Source organism: Cydia strobilella, chromosome 12 (assembly GCF_947568885.1).
Source record: "Cydia strobilella chromosome 12, ilCydStro3.1, whole genome shotgun sequence".
NCBI lineage: Eukaryota > Metazoa > Arthropoda > Insecta > Lepidoptera > Tortricidae > Cydia > Cydia strobilella.
The window spans coordinates 13598819-13617242 of record NC_086052.1 but is presented as its reverse complement, the minus strand read 5'-3'; the positions used below and the strand labels follow the sequence as shown (position 1 = coordinate 13617242).

Here is an 18424-nt window from a genome sequence, read left to right as displayed (position 1 = left end):
AAAAAACAGTAATTAGGCGGCGCCACCATACACCGAAATACTACCAAACACAACCTACGTAAGTTGGTCGGGTTATTTGTTGCCTTATATGGTTCATGTTATACTCATGTCCCAGAGCCTAACTAGCGCCACCGGAGAGATTAGGAACTATTATTTAAAGCTGAAAGCGGTCACTTTTGCAACAATTCTGCCATAAGAGATTGGCATCCTTTCTATACCATCCATAATTTGTAGCTTGTTTGTAGCCTACCATAAACCATACTAAATTTACGGTAGGGAATAAAAAAAATGTGAGACTGTGACAAGGACAAACAATAAGAGCGCTTTCTCTGCTACTCCCACTGAAACATACATAAGACTATCCCGTTCGGTCATTTTCCCCCGCCCCTCATGACCGATCCAGTTATACTAGATTCATGCAATTAAGTAATAAAAAGACGGTAAAAACTAAAAACCTATTTCTTCAATTAAAGTTGGTCAAGCAAATCTTGCCAGTAGAACGACGATATCCCCTCGCGCCTACATTTTTTAAATTTGCCGCCTTTTTCTACTGACAAGATTTGCTTGACCAACTATATTTTTTAAATAAAGTAGTAGTAGTAGTAGTAAATCACTTTATTGTACAAAACAAAAATTGATAACATGAAATTCATATGAATTCTTAAAGTCTATCCGAGGTCTATCCAAAAGCGAATTGGCGGAACTGTCACATGGATCATCATTCGCCGCGTCGAGTATACAATTTGGACTATAGTGAGTTATTTGCATATTTGACATTTAAGTGTCTCTTTGATTTTTTATCTGTATCCGGCCTTCGCTCGCAGCCAACTCGCAGCTTACGTCCTACGTCGTATATGGACGCTATTTGATTTATATCCTTTCTTCGATTCGAATTCGATTGCTATTGTAGTATTAGTTTTCCGAAACCATGTCTAACGACTACGGTTTCAACAGCGATGATTCTCCTAACAAAACTAATTCACACTTGCAGCTTCCTAGTCCTATTATTACTCGCCGAAACCGGACCGCCTCGACGTAAGTCTTGTGGTTGACAATAATTATAAACATACTAAGAGCAAGTACCGTAACGAAAGTATAATTTGTTTGTGTTCATTTTAGATCTGAACGAGCTCTAGGAAATCCATTAGAAAGTGGTAAAATTAAGTCATTTTGTCGGGCGAAAGGTCATGGATTTGTGACCCCTGAAAAAAGTGGCGAAGACATATTTGTACACATCTCTGAGTAAGTAAATCTCTTATATTTAAAAATTAAGTCAAGCATAAATTTAAATTACTTTGAATTTGGCAATTGCGTGAGTCAAAACAGTATCTTGTTGAAGAATTAATTAGCACCTCCATATGAGGTCAGTAGGTGTCCTCAATAGCTTCTAGCCTTTAATATCATTCCTTCATCTAGGTATATTGTGTGATTGGCCTGCAATACTTGGTAATTGATTTTATTATGAATGCTTGTGTTTTCAACTCCTGCTTTTGATATTAGTTTTAAATTGTTGAGCAATACGCTTTTCGTCAGTCGCGACACATTCAACATCTAGTGTCGAGTAGCAGTACTACAACATCTAGTGTCGAGTAGCAGTACTACAACATCTAGTGTCGAGTAGCAGTACTACAACATCTAGTGTCGAGTAGCAGTACTACAACATCTAGTGTCGAGTAGCAGTACTACAACATCTAGTGTCGAGTAGCAGTACTACAACATCTAGTGTCGAGTAGCAGTACTACAACATCTAGTGTCGAGTAGCAGTACTGCAACATCTAGTGTCGAGTAGCAGTACTACAACATCTAGTGTCGAGTAGCAGTACTGCAACATCTAGTGTCGAGTAGCAGTACTACAACATCTAGTGTCGAGTAGCAGTACTGCAACATCTAGTGTCGAGTAGCAGTACTACAACATCTAGTGTCGAGTAGCAGTACTGCAACATCTAGTGTCGAGTAGCAGTACTACAACATCTAGTGTCGAGTAGCAGTACTACAACATCTAGTGTCGAGTAGCAGTACTACAACATCTAGTGTCGAGTAGCAGTACTGCAACATCTAGTGTCGAGTAGCAGTACTACAACATCTAGTGTCGAGTAGCAGTACTACAACATCTAGTGTCGAGTAGCAGTACTACAACATCTAGTGTCGAGTAGCAGTACTACAACATCTAGTGTCGAGTAGCAGTACTACAACATCTAGTGTCGAGTAGCAGTACTACAACATCTAGTGTCGAGTAGCAGTACTACAACATCTAGTGTTGAGTAAGCGCGTTTTGGTAAGAAAACTGATGTATGGAGTTGCCACTCTTTCTTTACCTATATTTCACTATGGTGGAAACATAATATGAAAAGTACACCGGAACCAGAAGTGAATCCTAAATGAATCATTGTTTGAGAGAAATTAGGCAATTGGTCAGTAATCTGTTAGTTATTGTTATATTTATTTGTTCCAGCATTGAAGGTGAGTATGTTCCTCTGCCTGGTGATGAAGTCATTTACCGCCTGTGCCCCATCCCACCCAAGTTCGAAAAGTTTCAAGCTGTTCATGTGCGCATAGTGCACCTGACTCCAGAGAAGCACCTAAAGTGGGACGAACCCCCGCTGTAACTACCTAAGAACAGATTTGCCCAATATTTACACTTTGTTTTTGCGATTATCTCCCTTGCCATATCACTCCACCATGTTTTTAATTAAAACAATTTGTAGAAGAACTTGTGTTCTGTCTTGTTTAGATAATATTATTTTTTGTTTTTATTTGGTGGTCCTCTGAATCTCCTTTAAAATAAATGCTTTTAATAATTTGAATCCTATACAAAAGTGACACATTTTACTTTATTCTGAATAATTCAAGTTATTTGAGTTGAAATGAACATAATTTGCAAACGCTGTCTTTACAATATGAAATTTCTTACTAAGAAATTAAGGTTGATTATTGAACACTTGTAAATGTTCATTTCAGATAATTCCTACCATAATAATATTATCTAAAGTGACAGGAGACTGGCCTAATAAACTTACCTCAGACACGATCACATGACACTAAACTCCCATTTTGTTTGAACAAAATAATGAATTTAAGGTTGTGTTACTATAGTATATTGTACACAATAAATTCAGTACTGAAAAAGTGAGAAGCCAATATTGTGGTGCTAAATTTTTGAAGGTTTTACCATCATCTTAAGATTTTGATATCATTGTAGTCATACAGAGTGGGTAACGGCTTCTTGCATGTACTATTAGATGTGTAGTTGGACCACTGTCAATATAAATGTGATGTAAAATTGTTTTATGCAGGGGGTAAACGCTGGTTGTGGTTCTGTTCCTCCTAAGAAGATCATTTTAGTGTTTTAGCAAGAGACAAGCTGATGACTTTTTGACACATTTAAGGTTTCCACTGTATAAGTAAGTTTTAATTTCATTGTTTATCTGCAACATTCCTGTCTTTGAGACTTATTCCTTTATTATGCAGTTATAAAAATATAAAAAAAATTATATTAATGATGGTTAGTGAGTTGGCAACTTTGTGTTGTGGTCTAACTTGCACAAAATATGAAGTACTTATTTAATTCGTAATTTAATTAAAACGAATTATTTGGCCTAAATGTAGCTTTATATATTAACTGAAGTCAGTGTCTTATGTTGCATTGTTAATTTTTTAAATGTAGTAACCACAAGAGAAAGAAATGTTACCAGACATGACATTGTCATGAAAGTCTGCATCAAATAGATAGTCACGGCCAAAATTAACCCCTTATACGTAGATTGGCCACTTGGCCGAGGTCGGTTTTTTTTACTAATAAAATATATTTATGATATCTAGTTCAGTTTATAATTATATTATAGTAGTGTGCCTACGTAAAAAAATATTCAATTTAAGATAATTTGATTTGTTCCCTAGTTGTCTGTTTGTTTCTTTACTCTTGTGATAGTTGTGATGTTATATAGCACAAATCAATTGTGCCACTATTTGTGATAGGATATCAATCAAAGATCTAACGTTATCACTACATTAAGATGTATTTTAATTCTATAGGTGTTCGTTCTTTACTTGTACTCTTAACGAAACGATCAATGAATTTAAAAACGATAATAAATGTTATGCCCGTTTTATACCTCCTACCAATCCAAAAAGCATTTTACAGTATTTAAATATTTCAAGATTGTGTAAATGAAAATTACGAACAATTCAATGTATATTATTAATGTGTTTTTAACCTATTTAATGTTTTTAATTATGGGTGGGTTGCTAATGTTGCTATAAGCCTCTGTTTCTAATATACGTATATTACGTATACAGAGAATACGTAAATCAACGTTTTTCTTGTAGTATTTTTCGGTTATATTATAGCAGTTATTAGTTGTTGCAGTAACCCGCCCTTTTTGCAGTATTTTATTTGTAATTCCCCTCTACTTTTGTATGTCATGCTCGAGTTAGCTACCGTACTTAGTATATTATAATTATAGATATGACAGCGAATATAACTTCTATGTGTAAGCATTTTAACCGGTTTTACTTGAAATCCTTAAATTTACTTTTCCTTACTGTTTTACAAGGACCTTTTTACAGGAGGAGTAGTGGCGTAATGTGGCCGTAAAATTTCTGTTAAACATTTAATTTAGTAAATTTCTATTCCGGTCCGTTCCAATGTCTACAGTATAAGTCGTAAACTGCCTTTAGTTTTAGAGAAAACATGCAACTCCTAAATGTAGCCCTTAAAAACCCTGTTGTCTTACTACTGTACACGACTTCTGAAGTAATCGACAGTAATGCATTTGTGCTGTATTTTATCACCTTACTCTATTTGATCAAATATTTTAAATTCAAAAATATTAAAATATTTTATCAAAATATTTGAAGTCGACCCTATTATTAGCGAAATAGAGTCGGGAACAAAACAATTTTAAGCATGTTAGCATTTAGTAGCATACTTATTATAATAACCTTCTGTACTGCACTTACCTCCAGGTAGCATATCTTACAAAAAAAATTCGGATAAGTAAAATATACAGTAGGCCGAGCACATGATTGACGCGACAGTATCTCGCCGCGAGATAGACCACCCGTCTTTTACTAACTGTATGAATTAAAGGGGGACGGGTAGTTTATGTCGCGGCGAGATACTCTCGCGCCAATCATGTGCTAGCCCGGCAGAACATAGTAGAAAAAAAACAGTAAAATATTGTGTATAGTTTATTATTAAACATCAAAATATAAGCTATGAATTAATACAAAGGAGCTAGATTTAATCCGATTTAGACATCCAAAAGGACTTATAAAAATTACGAGTTACAGCTACCGATTAGTGATCTTATTGTTTTACTGTCATTACCATTTCATTAATTGAGAGTATATTTACGTTTAATACTTAAAACTAACCTACGGGTTTCATGTACCTATTCATAAGAGACAACAGTGGATCCTAAACGTAAGTAGGTCTCAGACACCTCTATACAGTAGATATAAAAATGACAAAAACATAATGTACAATTAGCTGTTGCAATTGGGATCTTCTTGCATAGACAAGAAAGTTGATATTTGTATGTACGTATTGTTTTGTTAACTCTAGACAATTTCAAACATGCGCAAACGATTAATCATTTTTATCAAAAGCTTCAAGTCAATGAGTGGTCGAGAGCAGAGCTTTAATTACCCTATAAAAGTGATATACGAAAATTACACCTAGTTAATGAGCGGTAGGTTGATTACGCTGGGAACAGTTTAAAGGCGTGTTAGCCTAATGGGTTTCTAGCTACATGGATTATCTATACACTTAGTACAATCTACACGTTATGTGTTCACATACCTTTGATTAGAAATAGTAATTAGGTGTACTTGCATTACATCAATAAATTATCTTCTCTCTCACAGTCTCATGAAAAGAAAAGATGGATAATTCTCTTGTTGCGTAGAATTCGCACAGACAGTTATTTCGATAGGTATACAACTAAGTCCACAAAATTGAGATGTTTATTTCATTTACAAAATAACTCCAACTCAGCTTAATTTTACACTAGCCTCAACAATACACTGATTAAATTTAGTTATCCTTCTCTCTAATGCGTGTTAATAAATTGACATTTTTATAAGAAGACCTCTAATTCATAAACTCATAAATGCGATATTAGCTATGCTACAACTGCGGAATGTGTGGTGCGAAAAGTAAAAAAAAAATTGACTGATCCGATCGAAGAAATGTGATTTTTTTTATACTCTGCCGTCAATCATCAACCACCAATAACAAATGTAGTCCATAGTCACCAGGCGGGCGTCGCAGTTGTACACATAGCCAATAAATGCGTTAAAACTTCCATATCCAAAACAATTAAGTTAATTTAATACTCTAGTGAAGTATATTCAGGGAATGAGCTTAATCGTTTCAATGCCAATGTTTGTTTATATAATAGATGATAAAAAACAGTGAGAGCTTGGCAGCAAAAGGGTTAATCTCGTTACCCGTTTAGATTTAATAAAAATTAGTGCAAATATCACTGACAAATAATCGTTTTCGAACATCTATTTATCCTGAGGCCCCCGGTCCTACCTACACTAATTTTAATTATTTCAATGAAGTATAAATCATTTTCAATAGTAACATACTTGCATTCCTTTTTGTCGTTTGATTTTAAAACAAAAGAAATTCGACATTTCCTTCGCTATTGATTTCAAATTCAATTGCCACTTTTTTTTGTATGATGGGCCTGAGGACGTTATGAAGTCTATGGCTATGGCTAGAGGAAAATTCATATGTTATTTCATAGCTACTATTGAGCCTTTTCAGGGAAGACATGATTCTCTCATCGGTCACAATAAGGTACATAACTCACAAATATACGAAAAAGCTTCGTTGTATAGCAAGTATAAAATGCCATTAAAGAAAAATGCAATGATTAAACAGTCGACGGTGCAGTGAAAATACTGATAAATGCGTTGCTATTGCTACATGCGTGCAATACGTCGAAGGTAGCGGAGGATTGAATTTAGTCGTAATGTTCTTCACTCTTGTCCATTTGTAAGGCCGCCGTTCTGTGGAAGATATAATAAATTCGGTTAACCTGTTGGCGGCGTTGGGAGTTGTCCTGCCCAATCTACCTGTGCGCCAAGTTTTTTTTTACTAGCCTATTATGGTGTCCCATTGCTGGGCAAAGGCCTCTCCCCTTGTCTTCCCGACTTCCCGATATAGTGCCTTCTCCGGCCAGTTGTTGAGAAAGGTGTCTAGGTCGTCCCGCCATCTCCGTCTGGGCCTGCCGCGTCCGTGCCCCTCTTCTGACATCCACTTAGTAGCTACGCTAGCACATACATAGCCCCAACATACATACATAGTCTGGATGCATACATAGCCCCAAGAATACATAAGTATTATTTATACGCTGCAAAAAGTTGGTATATGAAGAAGGCCTTCTAGACTGGCTAGCACGAGTGATGTACACTAGGCTTTTAAATTTCGCTTACCACGCGTTAAACCTCCCACTTATCATGCGGCATGCTGCGCTAAATCGAAATACTGAGTATGTCGATAGATGTTGCACAGTAGAAGCAACTCATACAACAACACCTACATTGTACAGACATAAAACTGTCAGGGCCATACTTTTTTATATGTGTGTGTAACTTTACTCTTTAGTCATCCCATTCATACAATCGTTCATCATCATTCGTTCCATACTTGCCTCCTGCATCTGTGCGAGCTGGTAGTGCCTCGCACGGAGCGCGGACAGCTTCGCCCGCTCTGCCTCTAGAGCGCTCTCTAGTTCCAGCGAGCGGACTTTGCTCTCCATTTCGAGGATCCGCGTTGCGGTGAGCGTTAGCGCTGACGTGTCAAGGGCCTCTGTAAAAAAAAAACTTATGTTAATACTCCGATCTACATATCGCATCTCAAGTATGTTAACACTCCGCGCCTCTACTTTGAGGACGTCACAGGGGTGGTTTCTAATTTATCAATAATCACTTTTTTACATCGAACACTTCGACCGGGCGGTTTGACCTAGTGGTTAGTGACCCTGCCTGCGAAGCCGATGGTCCTGGGTTCGAATCCCGGTAAGGGCATTTATTTGTGTGAGGAGCAAAGATATTTGTTCCTGAGTCATGGGTGTTTTCTATGTATTTAAGTATTTAAAAAAAAACCGGCCAAGTGCGAGTCGGACTCGCGCACCGAGGGTTCCGTACTTTTTAGTATTTGTTGTTATAGCGGCAACAGAAATACATCATCTGTGAAAATTTCAACTCTCTAACTATTAATGTTAATGAGATACAGCCTGGTGACAGACGGACAGCGGAGTCTTAGTAATAGGGGCCCGTTTTTACCCTTTGGGTACGGAACCCTAAAAAAACACTATTTATGCGTAGTTTCGCTTCACCCAAAATTCATTGTAAAATCCTCTTTGGCTGAGACGGTGCGATGTTTAAGTTGTCCAGGTTTTAATCGTAGATACCTTGATCGTTGAGTCGTCTAGAAGTATCCCTAGCCGCAGCGACCACGGCCCCAGTAGCAGCAGCGACAGCTCTAGAGGCCTGCGTCAGGCGTTGTAGCGCGGAGGAGCCCGGCGCGGCGCGTGCGCGCGAGGCGGCTACGAGCTGCGCGGTGCTGGCGGCCACCTCGTCTGCTAACGTTCTGTGGTTGTGTTACCTTGATCGTTGAGTCGTCTAGAAGTATCCCTAGCCGCAGCGACCACGGCCCCAGTAGCAGCAGCGACAGCTCTAGAGGCCTGCTTCAGGCGTTGTAGCGCGGAGGAGCCCGGCGCGGCGCGCGCGCGCGAGGCGGCTACGAGCTGCGCGGTGCTGGCGGCCACCTCGTCTGCTAACGTTCTGTGGTCGTTTTACCTTGATCGTTGAGTCGTCTAGAAGTATCCCTAGCCGCAGCGACCACGGCCCCAGTAGCAGCAGCGACAGCTCTAGAGGCCTGCGTCAGGCGTTGTAGCGCGGAGGAGCCCGGCGCGGCGCGTGCGCGCGAGGCGGCTACGAGCTGCGCGGTGCTGGCGGCCACCTCGTCTGCTAACGTTCTGTGGTCGTGTTACCTTGATCGTTGAGTCGTCTAGAAGTATCCCTAGCCGCAGCGACCACGGCCCCAGTAGCAGCAGCGACAGCTCTAGAGGCCTGCGTCAGGCGTTGTAGCGCGGAGGAGCCCGGCGCGGCGCGTGCGCGCGAGGCGGCTACGAGCTGCGCGGTGCTGGCGGCCACCTCGTCTGCTAACGTTCTGTGGTTGTGTTACCTTGATCGTTGAGTCGTCTAGAAGTATCCCTAGCCGCAGCGACCACGGCCCCAGTAGCAGCAGCGACAGCTCTAGAGGCCTGCTTCAGGCGTTGTAGCGCGGAGGAGCCCGGCGCGGCGCGCGCGCGCGAGGCGGCTACGAGCTGCGCGGTGCTGGCGGCCACCTCGTCTGCTAACGTTCTGTGGTCGTTTTACCTTGATCGTTGAGTCGTCTAGAAGTATCCCTAGCCGCAGCGACCACGGCCCCAGTAGCAGCAGCGACAGCTCTAGAGGCCTGCGTCAGGCGTTGTAGCGCGGAGGAGCCCGGCGCGGCGCGTGCGCGCGAGGCGGCTACGAGCTGCGCGGTGCTGGCGGCCACCTCGTCTGCTAACGTTCTGTGGTCGTGTTACCTTGATCGTTGAGTCGTCTAGAAGTATCCCTAGCCGCAGCGACCACGGCCCCAGTAGCAGCAGCGACAGCTCTAGAGGCCTGCGTCAGGCGTTGTAGCGCGGAGGAGCCCGGCGCGGCGCGTGCGCGCGAGGCGGCTACGAGCTGCGCGGTGCTGGCGGCCACCTCGTCTGCTAACTGTAATGTATGTACCTACTTACGTACCTAACGGTACTTGTCATGTATCGCGGTGCATTCGGATGCGCCCTCTGCAGACCATTTAGTCTCGCAATAAATAGCTAAGTGAACGGACGTGCGTGTTTCTTTTATGCATATACCTCAGTGGCGAACGAGGATTGGATTTAATTTCAAGAACCGAGAATTGGCTGTTCGTATAAAAAATGTCCGTGGGAAAAATAAAAGCGTTCGAGGTCTCGGCGGGCAATTGGAGTACTTATGTGGAGCGTGTGAGTATGTATTTCAAAGCCAACGACATCAAGGCCGACTTGCAGCTGCCGACCTTGATTGCCGTTATGGGAGAAGAAGCATATGAGCTCCTCAGGAACCTGACAAGTCCAAAGAAGCCAGCAGACATGACTTATGCGCAAGTTGTGAAGATAATGTCTGAACACATCGAACCCAAACCATCTTTCATGGCGGAGCGATACCGGTTGCGTCAGAGGCGACAGGGAGATAAGGAAACGGTCGCTCAGTATCTAACGGACCTTAAAAAATTAGCCAAGCATTGTGAATTCTCCACAACATTAGAGGACAATCTGCGGGACCAATTTGTGTGCGGGTTGAAGAATGACACAATTAGACAACGCCTTTTTGCTGAGACTGAGTTAACCTATACTAGGGCCGTACAACTAGCCTTTTCGTTGGAAGCCGCCGAGAAGGACGCAGCGATGGTAGAACGCCCGAGTGTGAGCGAGAAGGGCGATGCGGGAGAGAGAGCCGAGACGGTACATGCACTCACATCGTGGCAGCCGCGTGGCGGTAATGGCGCTAGCAATGTAATTTGTGCAGTGTGCGGAAGGTTAGGTCACCGTGACGTCCAATGTCCTTACAAAGATTTTCAGTGTAACAAATGTGGTAACGTAGGTCACTTAAAACGCGTGTGTCCGGCAAGGATGGCAGGTGGTAGTGGCAGCGGCGCCCGTGGCTCGGGCGGCGGCGCTCGTGGGGCGAGCGGTAGCAGCGGTGGCGGCGCTCGGCGCCGGGGCACCGGCGGCCGCAGGGGCGCGCGGCGCCCCAGTCGCGCCCTACACCATGTCCTGGCAGAGGATGGCGAGACTCAGTATGAAGGAGAGGGTACGTCGGGGTCCGACGTCGAAGAAGACCTGTATCATCTCTGCCTAAACGATTATAAATCGGTAAGCCTATCGTTATGTGTAGATGATGAAGTTTTGTCTATGGAAATCGACACAGGGAGCGCGGTGTCGTGTATAAGTAGTGATACTTATAATAAGTACTTTAAATACAGACCGTTGGAACAGTTTCCTTTGGTGTTAAAAGTTTATGATGGCCGCCGTGTTAGACCCCTAGGGGTCATAAGGCCCGTGGTTAGATTTGAAAACCGATTGAAAAAGTTAGAACTGTTTGTTATTGAGGGTGGCAGTACCCCACTATTAGGCAGACACTGGCTAACAGAGTTACAGATTCGGGTTCCTAGGTTTTGTAAAGAGTATTTATTTAACTTTAACGAGTCCCTTAATAATGATGTATGTACTTTGCTCGACAGATATAAGGAGTTATTTAGCGGAGGACTCGGGCGGTTTAGTGGTGGAAAAGCGACACTCCGAGTGCGTGAAGGGGCTACGCCGGTGTTCTGCCGTGCGCGGCCGCTGCCGTACGCGCTCCGCGATCGCGTCGAGGCGGAGCTGGACGAGATGCTGCGCTGCGGCGTCATCGAGCCGGTCGACACGTCGGAGTGGGCCACGCCGCTGGTACCGGTACGTAAAGCTGATGGGAGTTTGCGAATCTGTGCAGATTACAAAGTGACCTTGAACCCCGCCTTGCTGATTGATAGGTATCCGCTTCCTAAGATAGATGACCTTTTAGTAAGACTAAATGGTCTGGTGTAAGACTCAATGGTGCCCGCGTATTTTCAAAAATTGACCTGACGCAGGCGTATAATCAGGTGGAGTTAGACGATTCTAAAAAGTATACCGTCGTCAACACGCATAAGGGATTATTCAGATATAATAGACTTGTTTACGGATTGTCTTCCAGCCCTGGTATATTCCAGCGAATTATGTCCAACTTGTTGAAAGATCTACCTCAAGTAGAAGTATTTCTCGATGATATAATTATTGGTTCCGCGGACATAAATTCTCATTTGGGGACATTAGAAAAAGTTTTGAAACGGCTTCACGGTCATGGATTGAAATTAAAGAAAAGTAAATGTTCTTTCTTATTAGAAGAGGTACAGTATCTGGGATATGTAATTTCAAAAGACGGAATTAAAGTAGATTCCACCAAGATAGAAGGTATCCTTAAGATACCTCGACCTCTCAATGTGAAAGATGTAAGGTCATTTTTAGGGGTAGTTAATTTTTATGCTCGATTTGTACCGCATTTGAGTACGATTCTATCCCCTTTGTATGACTTACTTAGGAAAGGTGCCGTATGGAATTGGAATGAACGATGCGAAAAATCATTTAAAAGTATTAAAAAACTGTTAGTGAGCGCGGAGGTGTTAAGTCATTACGATCCCAACAAACAGCTGACGCTGACCACTGACGCGAGCAGCCGCGGAATCTCCGGCGTGCTGACACAGCCCGGGGACAGCGCGGGCGCGGGCGCGGGCGGGGCGCGCGAACGACCAGTGGCTTACGTCTCGCGTTCTTTAAATGAGGCGGAACGTAATTACTCGCAAATAGATAAAGAGGCGTTAGCAATCGTATTCAGTTTACAGAAATTACATCAATTCCTTTATGGCAGACATTTCACATTACGAACGGATCACAAACCGCTCGTTAGTATTTTTGGTTCCAAGCAGGGTATTCCCGCGATGGTGGCTAGCCGATTGCAGCGGTGGGCGATTAAACTTTCCGCATATACTTATGATATAGAGTACGTACGCACCGATGCAAATGGCGCAGATGGCTTGTCGCGCTTGCCCGTGCCGATCAAAAATGCCGAGTCGCTAGACGGTCCGCCGCCCGAGCAAACGTATTTACATTTCGCCCACAACGAATTGTTATTAGATTATCACGATGTTAAAAAAGAAACACAACGCGACCCGACTTTGAGCAGAGTGTTAGGATATATACGGTCCAGTTGGCCGACGGAAGTTGAAATGCGAAATTTACAACCGTACTTTAACCGTAGGCTAGAACTGTACGAAGAGTTAGGATGCGTAATGTGGGGCCATCGCGTGGTTATACCGGAAGGTTGCCGAGATAGGGTTTTAAGCGTGTTACATGAGAGCCATATGGGAATCGTAAAGACAAAAGCGTTTGCCCGGAGCTATGTGTGGTGGCCGGGCATAGACGAGGCGGTGGAGCGCACGTGTCGCGAGTGCGGCGTGTGCGCCGCCGAGGCGGAGGCGCCCGCGCGCCACGCGCCGTGCCCGTGGAGCTGGCCCTCGCGCCAGTGGACGCGGGTTCATTTAGACTTTTTAGGACCTCTTTATGGAGTAACGTATTTGGTTATGATTGACGCTCGAACAAAGTGGCTCGAGGTATTCCCGGTAAATAGTACCTCGGCTAATAACACCATTGAAAAGTTGTGTGAAGTTAACGCTCGATGGGGTTTCCCTAGACAAATAGTTTCGGACAACGGCCCTCCGTTTACGAGTACACAGTTCGCGACCTTTTTAACAAAAAACCGTATTGAACATGTACACTCAGCTCCATATCACCCCGCGTCTAATGGAGCCGCCGAAAATGCGGTTCGAATAATTAAACGGGTTATAAAGAAAGCCGTGCGACAAAAACACAATGTTAATTTAGCTATCAGTAATTTCTTATTACATTACCGAAATACGCCACACTGCACAACAGGAGAAAGTCCAACTACGCTTATGATTGGCAGGCAGGTTCGTACCCAATTAGATGTACTGCGTCCAGATTGTGAAGATAGGGTTCGTAAGGCACAGAGGAAACAAGCGGACATACGATTAAGCCCTAATCGGGTTCTCCAATCAGGAGATAAAGTATGGATAAGGCAATATCAGGGAGATACGAAATGGCTTCCTGGTCGTATTACTCAGAGGACAGGTACTACGGACTATACAGTGCGCGATAACTTAAATAGGGAGGTACATAGGCACGTTGATCAGTTAAGGCGGCGATCAAGTATGTTAACCTGCCCAGGTGACTCATCAGCTTTGCAGGTACCTCGGCCCGAACCAGTGCAACATACTGGCGATGCCATCCCTGACCGTCCCGATACACCGATAGCCACAAGTACGCCGCAGCGCAGTCATCAAGGTCGACCGCCCACTTCGAGCGGAGCGAGTCCAGGTCCGAGCCGGCCGGCGGACGCGCGGTCCGTAACGCCGCAGCCCTCGCCAAGGTCAGACGGTAGTGAAGACCTCTTTTTGTCGCCTACAACAATTTCCACCCCACCATCTAAACCGCCCCAGTTACCTAGACCTGTCAGAGAATGTAGAAAAAAAAATCCACCAAAATATAAACTTTAAATTTTTTTTTGTTAGACTAGTCACTGTAAATTGTGCCATGTAACGTTTTGGTATAGGGTTGAGGATCACTAGTGCCATATTAAACTGTTCCAAACAAATGTACTTAAGCATAACTTGTGAAAGACTATAGGTATTGTACCATTATGATCGTAGTGTTAAAAAAAAAAAAATAGAAGCTAATTTTCTCAGGTATTTCTGTAACTGTATGGATTATATCATTCATAATTAGATATCTAACTATATTCTTGATATTGTTATCATTAATAAAGAAAACACTAATTAGTGCCAGAAATGCCTATGTAATTCGAGTGCGTAAACATTTACATAGTTCGCGAATTATATTTAGGCTCTAAGACTGTAAATAATTATCGTAATATAATACTTGAACATCCGATAACTCCCTTATTCATATTCCCAGCAACATTTTAATGGTGTCAATTAACGCTCCTAATGACCCAATCTCAAATAAACAATATTTTTGGTAATTAGAGAAAAGAAACCAGTTATAATATCCTTCACTTGGAACAAGAAAAAAATATCTAGATATTGTAGATGAACATATTTTATGAATGACGGCGTTATCGAACCTTTTTTTTATAGTAGGTAGTTAAAGTTTTCCTCATATAAGGCATGCTATTTTTATACCTACTTACCGTAGACTTAAGATTCACCTAAGAATATTGTTTGGTTTACTGTTTCCCTTGAAACATAACAGTAGTGTTGTGCATTCCTTTTTGTTATATATAGTTACTTACCGAGTAGGTACTTGGAAAGGAGAAGGCATGGTGTTTAAAGTATGTAGTATTTAAATATTTAAATAATGTTTAAGAAGAGAGTGATGTAATGTATGTACCTACTTACGTACCTAACGGTACTTGTCATGTATCGCGGTGCATTCGGATGCGCCCTCTGCAGACCATTTAGTCTCGCAATAAATAGCTAAGTGAACGGACGTGCGTGTTTCTTTTATGCATATACCTCACTAACGTTCTGTGGTTGTGTTACCTTGATCGTTGAGTCGTCTAGAAGTATCCCTAGCCGCAGCGACCACGGCCCCAGTAGCAGCAGCGACAGCTCTAGAGGCCTGCGTCAGGCGTTGTAGCGCGGAGGAGCCCGGCGCGGCGCGTGCGCGCGAGGCGGCTACGAGCTGCGCGGTGCTGGCGGCCACCTCGTCTGCTAACGTTCTGTGGTCGTGTTACCTTGATCGTTGAGTCGTCTAGAAGTATCCCTAGCCGCAGCGACCACGGCCCCAGTAGCAGCAGCGACAGCTCTAGAGGCCTGCGTCAGGCGTTGTAGCGCGGAGGAGCCCGGCGCGGCGCGTGCGCGCGAGGCGGCTACGAGCTGCGCGGTGCTGGCGGCCACCTCGTCTGCTAACGTTCTGTGGTTGTGTTACCTTGATCGTTGAGTCGTCTAGAAGTATCCCTAGCCGCAGCGACCACGGCCCCAGTAGCAGCAGCGACAGCTCTAGAGGCCTGCGTCAGGCGTTGTAGCGCGGAGGAGCCCGGCGCGGCGCGTGCGCGCGAGGCGGCTACGAGCTGCGCGGTGCTGGCGGCCACCTCGTCTGCTAACGTTCTGTGGTTGTGTTACCTTGATCGTTGAGTCGTCTAGAAGTATCCCTAGCCGCAGCGACCACGGCCCCAGTAGCAGCAGCGACAGCTCTAGAGGCCTGCGTCAGGCGTTGTAGCGCGGAGGAGCCCGGCGCGGCGCGTGCGCGCGAGGCGGCTACGAGCTGCGCGGTGCTGGCGGCCACCTCGTCTGCTAACGTTCTGTGGTTGTGTTACCTTGATCGTTGAGTCGTCTAGAAGTATCCCTAGCCGCAGCGACCACGGCCCCAGTAGCAGCAGCGACAGCTCTAGAGGCCTGCGTCAGGCGTTGTAGCGCGGAGGAGCCCGGCGCGGCGCGTGCGCGCGAGGCGGCTACGAGCTGCGCGGTGCTGGCGGCCACCTCGTCTGCTAACGTTCTGTGGTCGTGTTACCTTGATCGTTGAGTCGTCTAGAAGTATCCCTAGCCGCAGCGACCACGGCCCCAGTAGCAGCAGCGACAGCTCTAGAGGCCTGCGTCAGGCGTTGTAGCGCGGAGGAGCCCGGCGCGGCGCGTGCGCGCGAGGCGGCTACGAGCTGCGCGGTGCTGGCGGCCACCTCGTCTGCTAACGTTCTGTGGTTGTGTTACCTTGATCGTTGAGTCGTCTAGAAGTATCCCTAGCCGCAGCGACCACGGCCCCAGTAGCAGCAGCGACAGCTCTAGAGGCCTGCGTCAGGCGTTGTAGCGCGGAGGAGCCCGGCGCGGCGCGTGCGCGCGAGGCGGCTACGAGCTGCGCGGTGCTGGCGGCCACCTCGTCTGCTAACGTTCTGTGGTCGTGTTACCTTGATCGTTGAGTCGTCTAGAAGTATCCCTAGCCGCAGCGACCACGGCCCCAGTAGCAGCAGCGACAGCTCTAGAGGCCTGCGTCAGGCGTTGTAGCGCGGAGGAGCCCGGCGCGGCGCGTGCGCGCGAGGCGGCTACGAGCTGCGCGGTGCTGGCGGCCACCTCGTCTGCTAACGTTCTGTGGTTGTGTTACCTTGATCGTTGAGTCGTCTAGAAGTATCCCTAGCCGCAGCGACCACGGCCCCAGTAGCAGCAGCGACAGCTCTAGAGGCCTGCGTCAGGCGTTGTAGCGCGGAGGAGCCCGGCGCGGCGCGTGCGCGCGAGGCGGCTACGAGCTGCGCGGTGCTGGCGGCCACCTCGTCTGCTAACGTTCTGTGGTTGTGTTACCTTGATCGTTGAGTCGTCTAGAAGTATCCCTAGCCGCAGCGACCACGGCCCCAGTAGCAGCAGCGACAGCTCTAGAGGCCTGCGTCAGGCGTTGTAGCGCGGAGGAGCCCGGCGCGGCGCGTGCGCGCGAGGCGGCTACGAGCTGCGCGGTGCTGGCGGCCACCTCGTCTGCTAACGTTCTGTGGTCGTGTTACCTTGATCGTTGAGTCGTCTAGAAGTATCCCTAGCCGCAGCGACCACGGCCCCAGTAGCAGCAGCGACAGCTCTAGAGGCCTGCGTCAGGCGTTGTAGCGCGGAGGAGCCCGGCGCGGCGCGTGCGCGCGAGGCGGCTACGAGCTGCGCGGTGCTGGCGGCCACCTCGTCTGCTAACGTTCTGTGGTTGTGTTACCTTGATCGTTGAGTCGTCTAGAAGTATCCCTAGCCGCAGCGACCACGGCCCCAGTAGCAGCAGCGACAGCTCTAGAGGCCTGTGTCAGGCGTTGTAGCGCGGAGGAGCCCGGCGCGGCGCGTGCGCGCGAGGCGGCTACGAGCTGCGCGGTGCTGGCGGCCACCTCGTCTGCTAACGTTCTGTGGTCGTGTTACCTTGATCGTTGAGTCGTCTAGAAGTATCCCTAGCCGCAGCGACCACGGCCCCAGTAGCAGCAGCGACAGCTCTAGAGGCCTGCGTCAGGCGTTGTAGCGCGGAGGAGCCCGGCGCGGCGCGTGCGCGCGAGGCGGCTACGAGCTGCGCGGTGCTGGCGGCCACCTCGTCTGCTAACGTTCTGTGGTTGTGTTACCTTGATCGTTGAGTCGTCTAGAAGTATCCCTAGCCGCAGCGACCACGGCCCCAGTAGCAGCAGCGACAGCTCTAGAGGCCTGCGTCAGGCGTTGTAGCGCGGAGGAGCCCGGCGCGGCGCGTGCGCGCGAGGCGGCTACGAGCTGCGCGGTGCTGGCGGCCACCTCGTCTGCTAACGTTCTGTGGTTGTGTTACCTTGATCGTTGAGTCGTCTAGAAGTATCCCTAGCCGCAGCGACCACGGCCCCAGTAGCAGCAGCGACAGCTCTAGAGGCCTGCGTCAGGCGTTGTAGCGCGGAGGAGCCCGGCGCGGCGCGTGCGCGCGAGGCGGCTACGAGCTGCGCGGTGCTGGCGGCCACCTCGTCTGCTAACGTTCTGTGGTTGTGTTACCTTGATCGTTGAGTCGTCTAGAAGTATCCCTAGCCGCAGCGACCACGGCCCCAGTAGCAGCAGCGACAGCTCTAGAGGCCTGCGTCAGGCGTTGTAGCGCGGAGGAGCCCGGCGCGGCGCGTGCGCGCGAGGCGGCTACGAGCTGCGCGGTGCTGGCGGCCACCTCGTCTGCTAACGTTCTGTGGTTGTGTTACCTTGATCGTTGAGTCGTCTAGAAGTATCCCTAGCCGCAGCGACCATGGCCCCAGTAGCAGCAGCGACAGCTCTAGAGGCCTGCGTCAGGCGTTG

At 46.6% G+C, this 18424-nt stretch overlaps 3 protein-coding genes across 3 annotated transcripts in view; 2 read left to right on the top strand and 1 right to left on the bottom strand.

Moving 5' to 3' along the window:
* Window positions 1-815: 815 nt before the first annotated feature.
* LOC134746212 (cold shock domain-containing protein CG9705) lies at window positions 816-4497 on the top strand. Its single transcript, XM_063680538.1, has 3 exons — window positions 816-1035; window positions 1120-1242; window positions 2453-4497. Exons 1-3 carry the CDS (start codon window positions 929-931, stop codon window positions 2604-2606), a joined length of 384 nt encoding a protein of 127 aa, XP_063536608.1. The 5' UTR covers window positions 816-928; the 3' UTR covers window positions 2607-4497.
* A 680-nt stretch (window positions 4498-5177) lies between these two features.
* The window catches only part of LOC134746211 (huntingtin-interacting protein 1), a 61498-nt gene continuing 48251 nt past the window's right edge, over window positions 5178-18424 (bottom strand). The window contains exons 23-24 of the mRNA XM_063680537.1: window positions 7668-7825; window positions 5178-7023 (exon numbers count right to left, since the gene is read on the bottom strand). Coding sequence (XP_063536607.1) covers window positions 6994-7023; window positions 7668-7825 — 188 coding nt within the window. The 3' untranslated portion in view covers window positions 5178-6993. The remainder of the gene's footprint in view (window positions 7024-7667; window positions 7826-18424) is intronic.
* On the top strand, window positions 10464-11639 carry LOC134746209 (DNA-binding protein HEXBP-like). Its single transcript, XM_063680536.1, has 2 exons — window positions 10464-10946; window positions 11315-11639. Exons 1-2 carry the CDS (start codon window positions 10479-10481, stop codon window positions 11318-11320), a joined length of 474 nt encoding a protein of 157 aa, XP_063536606.1. The 5' UTR covers window positions 10464-10478; the 3' UTR covers window positions 11321-11639.